Here is a 6,885-nt window from a genome sequence, read left to right as displayed (position 1 = left end):
GAGAGAGGAGAAAAAAGAAGAAAAAGAGAGAGGAAAAAGAGAAAAGAGAAAGAAAAGAAATGGATTGTTAAGTTGCCTAACGCTTCGTTATTTGCGAAATTACCACGAAATGACTATCATTCGTGCTCGCTCGAAACGCTAGTTTGGATTAAGGGAATTTAAGTGCACACTTAAAACGAAGGCCTACAAGATTTTTAAAAATACGAGTACGCGCCCTTTGCCCAAGGCAGCTTCCTTGAGAAGGCGTCTCGGGCACCTCCATCGCCACACCACCTGTGCCCCTTCTGTGCACTTCCATTGTCCTCCGTTTGGTGCCCTTTCTGTGTGCGTGCGCCTGTGCTCCTGCGCCTGTGTGCCTGTGTGCTAGTGATGGAGCAACAGGAGCTTTACGCAGGCCAAGAGCAAGGCGAAGAAGAGCTGCAGCACGGGCCCTTCCTTGTCGAGCAACTTCAGGTGAGGTTCCATGTCCCTTCTGGTCTCAACGAAGACCTAGAGCTTCTCTTCTCTCTTTCTCTCTCTCTCTCTCTCTCTCTCTCTCTCTCTCTCTTTGTCTCTGTCTCTGTCTCTATCTGTGTCTCTCTGTTTCTGTCTCTGTCTCTTTTGTTCCATAGAGACCCTCTCACATAAGAAGTTTTTTACATTTTCCCCATGCGGGAATAGGGACTTTGTCCTGATTTTCCTTTTAGTATTCAACATCGGGAGCTTCTTTCTGCTCGGGAGGGACCCCATACCTAGCTTTCAGGGTTGCTGTCCCTTTTCTGTTCATCCTCTTTATTAGAGTCCCTTACATTCTTTTAGCTTCCGGTTGCTATTGAACTGCCATTTTCTGTCTCAGGGATATTTCTTGGGCTCCTTAGATTAACAACTTAGACATTTGTACTCTCATTAAGGATAATAGGATGTGCTCTCTGCAATGCTAGGCTTGTGGGATTGCTGCAGCGGATACAAAGAAGCTCAAGGATGCAGGTCTCTGCACAGTTGAGGCCGTTGCATACTCACCCAAGAAGGATTTGGTTCAAATCAAAGGGCTCAGTGAGGCCAAAGTGGAGAAGATTATAGAGGCTGGTAAGTTCCAAGTGTGGTGATGCCTTGTTGCAAATGCCATGCCCCTCTGTACAGATTCATTTGGAAGTTGATTTCAGAATTGGGATTAATTTCAAATTCATTATCAGCTTCAAAGCTTGTTCCCATGGGCTTCACTAGTGCTAGCCAATTGCATGCCCAACGTTCTGAGATCATACAAATAAGCTCTGGGTCCAAGGAGCTGGACAAGATTCTTGAAGGTATGCAGTTTGCTTGGATCTTTTGCTCGGGATTTAGCTGGCCCGGACATTTGACCCAAACACTTTTCTGCTCCTGTTACAGGGGGGGTTGAAACAGGATCAATTACTGAGATTTATGGTGAATTCCGCACTGGGAAAACTCAGTTATGTCACACTCTGTGTGTTACTTGCCAGGTTAGATGTTTACCTTTGCAGATTTTCTTGTGTTCAAAATTTGTTGGTGTTTTTCAGTCAAAGGTACTGGTCCTTTAGGTGATATTTGTCCCTGTTGATGTCAGTTACCTCTAGATCAAGGGGGTGGTGAAGGCAAGGCTCTTTACATTGATGCTGAAGGAACATTCAGACCTCAGCGGTTGTTGCAAATTGCAGAAAGGTAGCACCTTCTGTATGTGTAGCTGCTGAAAGCCCAGAGGGTGACCTCTTCTCTAATGTTTGGTGATTTTATCCAGATTTGGGCTCAATGGTGCGGATGTTCTTGAGAATGTTGCATATGCAAGGGCTTACAACACCGATCATCAGTCTAGGCTTTTGCTGGAAGCAGCATCAATGATGGCCGATACAAGGTGATACTGCTGCTGTAGGCTTTGCAGATAGAATTTTGCTGCATGTGTAACAGTCTTTGATCATCTGTTTCGAAAACAGGTTTGCTTTAATGATCATAGACAGTGCAACCTCTTTATACCGGACAGACTTTGTTGGGCGTGGAGAGCTGTCTGCTAGACAAATGCACCTAGCAAAATTTCTCAGGAGTTTACAGAAAATGGCTGATGAGGTGACCCATTACATTCCTCTATATCATGACTTTGAACAACTTCGTTTGTAGTCCTTTTCATATCTAGCACATCTTGTGGAAGAGGATTGCTGTTGTTTGATGGCTGTCTCTTTCTGGGTCTTGGATTGATAGGTCTGGGTTGCCCAACTTCTCATGGGTTGGCTTTGTGCATGTAGAACTGATAACCTGGATTGTGGTTTTAACAGTTTGGTGTTGCTGTGGTAGTAACCAACCAAGTGGTGGCACAAGTGGATGGGTCAGCCATTTTTGCAGGTCCTCAAGTGAAGCCTATTGGAGGGAACATCATAGCTCATGCATCCACCACAAGGTCGTGTTATACAGTTCATGGTCATCAAAAGGCTTGATTATATTTTTCATTATGTGGATTTCTGCACACATATCTCATGCACTCTATGGTTGCTGACATAGTAAAGGTTCCATGCTCTTCATTAGAATTGCTTGTGGTTCTGATAATTCTCTGAGGAACATTTGAAAAAAGTAGCCACTTGATGCCCAGCTTACACAAAGCGTTTCACATAGGAAGCTTACACAGCTAATTTTTGGTGCGATTTTGCAGGTTAGCTCTTCGCAAGGGGCGGGGTGAAGAACGTATTTGCAAGGTTGTCAGTTCGCCATGCCTGCCTGAGCAAGAAGCAAGATTTCAGATTACCACAGAAGGTGTTATTGATGTGAAAGACTGAGGGCCTCTTATTTTGTTCATACTTCCTCTGTACATGATTGTGCAAAACAAACTATTTTGATCCTTCATTTGCCGAGAGACTATGCAATGTGCTATTTTCATACAAGCAACTTGCTTGTGGACAATTTTGGAAGAGTTAGTAGAGGCTCACCTCACCCTTGGAAACCTCTATCCATTGTCTATATTGGATAGGGCAGCAAGCGATATGGCAGCAAGCCTGCAGAATGCGTTGTTCATTGCTGATTTCAGCTGTATTTCTTCAAGTAAGGCAGCAATCCTGTGGAATACAGTGTTCATTGTCAATTTCAGTTGTTCCCCTTGTATAAGGCAAGCCTTACTGTTCATTGTCAATTTTCAGCATAAACACACTGGAAATTTGTTGTGCAAAAGTTCTATTTTCTTGCATCTTTACTCTACTGTAGATTCAGTCTCTTGGGATTTGATCCATGCCTTTGATCTGCAAGTGGAACTCAAGAGGTGGTGTCCAGTGTCGCCAATGTACTCCCAGTTAAAAGTGTTGGCTATTTATTGTACAGTCAATAGGTTGAGATTTGATCCATGACACTTGATTCATTTTGTTTTGTTTTGTTAGTCGCCTATGCACAACCAGGTTGTGCAGATACTATCATAGTGCCACACCCTTAAGCCCCTGGTTCTACAAGGTGAAGCTGGTGTTTTGAACTGCTGCGACTGTAGAGTTAGGTGCTGGAAAAGGGAGAGGTGTTGGCAGCCACATTGTAAATTTTGCCTTGTTAGCATTGCCCCTTGTGTTGCATGATCTGTTTGTGAGGAGGATGGAGGTCGATTTCTTAGATACTAGACATCCATTTTCACTGTTGGCAAGTCTGTTGATTTCACCTTGCTGAAACCAGAGTTGGTTGTATAGGGAGTAATATGCTTCAATGCCACCATTCAAACTTAATAATGTACACAGGTGGTGGATAACACACTTATTTCAGTGTGGATGATGGGTTCAAAGACTGCCTCACTTCTATCCTTTTACTTGAGTGTGTCGTGGCAGGAAGTGGGGTTTCATGTATGGATATGACTTGGTCATTGCCGATAATTGATCATTCTAACATGCATTTTCTCTTTCCATTTGCCAGTTTGTTGTTTCTCTGTATTTTATCCTAAAGAAATATGAGAATTATAATCACGATTCATGTTCTCATTTCTCTTGGATGGTTCTCTGAAAAATAAAAGAGGAAGGAGAAGTAAAAGAGAACCGTATTGACAATCAATTAGTGGATGTCAATTCATGTTTTCATTTCCAAATATGAGAAATAGAGAGGAAAACAACAGGCAAATGAGAACATGAAGTGTGACTATAATGCTCATACTTCTCCCAATAAAATACAGAGAACCATATTGACAATAGATTAGTGCAATGTCAAGGTTCTTCAATCTTTTGATCAACTAATGGGAGATCAAAATGTAGGTGGCTTCTGTTATGTGATGGTTTTCATGTTAAGTTCTACCTAGATTGATGGACTCCCCTAGCAGTTCAGTTGCATGTCAAAGTGGCTAGTAAATGTGCATTTCAATATCATATCCTTATTTAGGAGGCCTAGGCTGCTGGTTTATCATGCAAACTAAGCAAGGCTAGGGTATTAGGATAGGTCCAAAATTATGAAATTGCCAGTCAATCAGCCTTCACAGTACTGTCACTCTCTAGCAATACTTGAAAATATGCATTTGGCTTGTCTTCAAAAAGGCTGTCCAAGCCAAGAGCCTCAAGGGTCCAAGTGGTAGTGAAATGGTGTCTTGGGCCAAGGTCATGGGTTCCATTCTCGCGGGCAGTGGTGCAGCACCTTGTATGATGTATAAAGTTGATTATGGCTCCACTTGGTTGGTCACCATGATGGACATTGTAATGAGACCACTTGTGAAAATGTGCGGCCAAGGGTTTGGGCACCCCTTAACTGCAAGTATCGATGTAAGCCCTGATATTTGATTAATACAAAAATCATTTTGCATCTCAAAAAGCTGTCCAAGTGAAAATGCCTGCTGTTATATCTAGGGGACTCCACACTCTTGTTGATGAGTTGGTGGAAATTGAGGCTATCCTATGTATGGATATCGAATTGTCCCAAAGGTGATGGCACTTGGATTAATACTCAGGAGGTGATGGGTGCAAGTCTTGTTGGGTGCATCTACCACACGGTGTTATGCAAGGATATTGAAATGATGGTTGAAACTTGGACTAATAGTCAGGAGGCAATGTGTATAAGTCCTGTAGGGAGTATCACCGGGTCAGGTACCTATATTCACATGGTACATAGCAACAATGTTAATGTGGCTCATCACTAATATTTGGAGGGCTTGTGGCTAGTGTGTCTTTGGAAATAATATTTGCTTCGACAAGAATACTGTGTATTTGGGAGGGCTTGTGGGTCATGTCTCTTTGGAAAGACAAATTGCTCTGCAATTAGAGCATCTTTTGTATAATGTTGCACACTGTGGGTGTTTGGTTGGGATGAAAAACCACAAAAGTCTGAATCAATTTCAATAAGTCGAACTAGCAAGCAGAAAAGCTCCTAGTGAGGTTTGAACTCACGACCTTTCGCTTACAAGGCGACTGCACTACCACTGTGCTATAGAAGCGAATTCACAAAATGCTTATTTCAAATTATCTTGAGATATGCAACGCTAAATACAAGGTTAACCTTTTCATCCCAATCTTGCTAAGTTGTAAGAACGAGCTTCAACATCTCCTTAAGGCTTACATTGATTCATGTGAACATTTTATCAAGGATTTAGGTGACAAGGGTATCATTGAAAGAACTTACCAAGAAGGGAGTAGGGGTCAAGTCCAAAGGCTTAGTGAAAATGAGTTGGTTGGCAAAGGGAGTAGGGGTTAGTTCCAAAGGCGTAGCGAAAGTGAATTGGTCATGGGCCAAAGTGACTCTAAATGGCATCTAAAAGGTTCAATCCCATCATGCTTTTATTGTATATGCCAATTGAAACAAAGCTCCTTGGCTCATTTTGAGCATAATGACAAATCACACCTTGAAATGCATAATAAAGTTATAAATAGGAATGTAATGAAATCAAGTACATAGACTCTACAATCCAATAATTATTTTAGAAAAACTTATATATATATATATATATATATATATATATATATATATATATATATATATATATATATATATATATATATATATATATATATATATATATATATATATATATATATATAGACACTTTAGAATTTTCACCATTATGGTATGGTATTGAATTGATTACTACAGATTTATTGCATGACCTTGTAGTATGTGTTTAGGTGTGAGTTGTGGGCATATACTTGTGTTTGAGTATAGATAATGGTTTTAGAGAATATATTTTATTTACATGTATGTGTATATCTAGGCTTGAAATTGTTATTACTATATATTTATACATGCATTCATGTAAGTATGCACAAATGTGTGGGTGTATATGCATGTTCTTAAAGAGCTAATAAGGTGTGAAAGAAAAAGGTATTAAGATATGTTTGGATGAATGTTAGAGTTTGTTAGTGGGCATGAAGGGGCATATTTATTAATAAACTTAGTAAAGGAGAGCAAAGAGTATCAATTTCAGTACATATGTATGATAATACAACAATTCATTTTTCCATTGGGCAACTATAGAAGGTCTTTTTAGTCTACTTCATTGACCAACTCCAAAGGCACCATGTTTTTGCCCTTATGAATCAAACTCTCATAATATAAGCACATATAAAAGAGTTTCCTAGGTTTTTGGTCTACGGATCGGAAGCTCAACTAACGCGTTAGACACTCCGCCTGGGGAATACGGTCACAAGACTGAAACTCAAAGGAATTGACGGGGTTTAGTACCAAGTGTCCATTTGAAACCGCCGAATGGACTAAAAGTAATATGAAACTTATCATGGGAAACATGAATGAAGAGGGATCGATAAATAAAAGATAAATATTTCCTATATGGATGGGAATCAATGGAATAATGGCACAAGCTTTCGCACCTTAGCGTTAGTAGAGACCCAAAGAGTTGCCTTCGCTACTTCGGCATTCCTTCGTGTATCTCCTAGATTCTATCCCTATGGTGTGCAATATTGTAATTTGCAAATTACTTTGTGATTCATACTTGTTCCCTTTTTACAT

The 6,885-nt window shown here is 40.5% G+C and overlaps 1 protein-coding gene and 1 non-coding gene across 2 annotated transcripts; one reads left to right on the top strand and one right to left on the bottom strand.

Annotated features, from left to right (window-relative positions):
* The first annotated feature begins 206 nt into the window (after nucleotides 1-206).
* RAD51 (RAS associated with diabetes protein 51) lies at nucleotides 207-3,246 on the top strand. Its single transcript, XM_087700838.1, has 9 exons — nucleotides 207-453; nucleotides 921-1,065; nucleotides 1,173-1,283; nucleotides 1,366-1,457; nucleotides 1,562-1,656; nucleotides 1,733-1,846; nucleotides 1,926-2,055; nucleotides 2,262-2,383; nucleotides 2,633-3,246. The coding sequence occupies exons 1-9, from the start codon at nucleotides 370-372 to the stop codon at nucleotides 2,754-2,756; spliced, it is 1,017 nt and encodes a 338-aa protein (XP_087556964.1). The 5' UTR covers nucleotides 207-369; the 3' UTR covers nucleotides 2,757-3,246.
* A 2,041-nt stretch (nucleotides 3,247-5,287) lies between these two features.
* Nucleotides 5,288-5,359, bottom strand: TRNAT-UGU (transfer RNA threonine (anticodon UGU)). The gene has a single exon. It is a non-coding gene; the product is annotated as a tRNA-Thr (tRNA).
* Nucleotides 5,360-6,885: the final 1,526 nt, after the last annotated feature.

The sequence above is a fragment of the Lygodium microphyllum genome, chromosome 19 (genome assembly GCF_053477565.2).
Source record: "Lygodium microphyllum isolate KBCC chromosome 19, Lygodium_microphyllum_v1.1.10, whole genome shotgun sequence".
Taxonomy (NCBI): Eukaryota; Viridiplantae; Streptophyta; class Polypodiopsida; order Schizaeales; family Lygodiaceae; genus Lygodium; species Lygodium microphyllum.
This window is presented reverse-complemented; position numbering and strand designations above follow the sequence as displayed.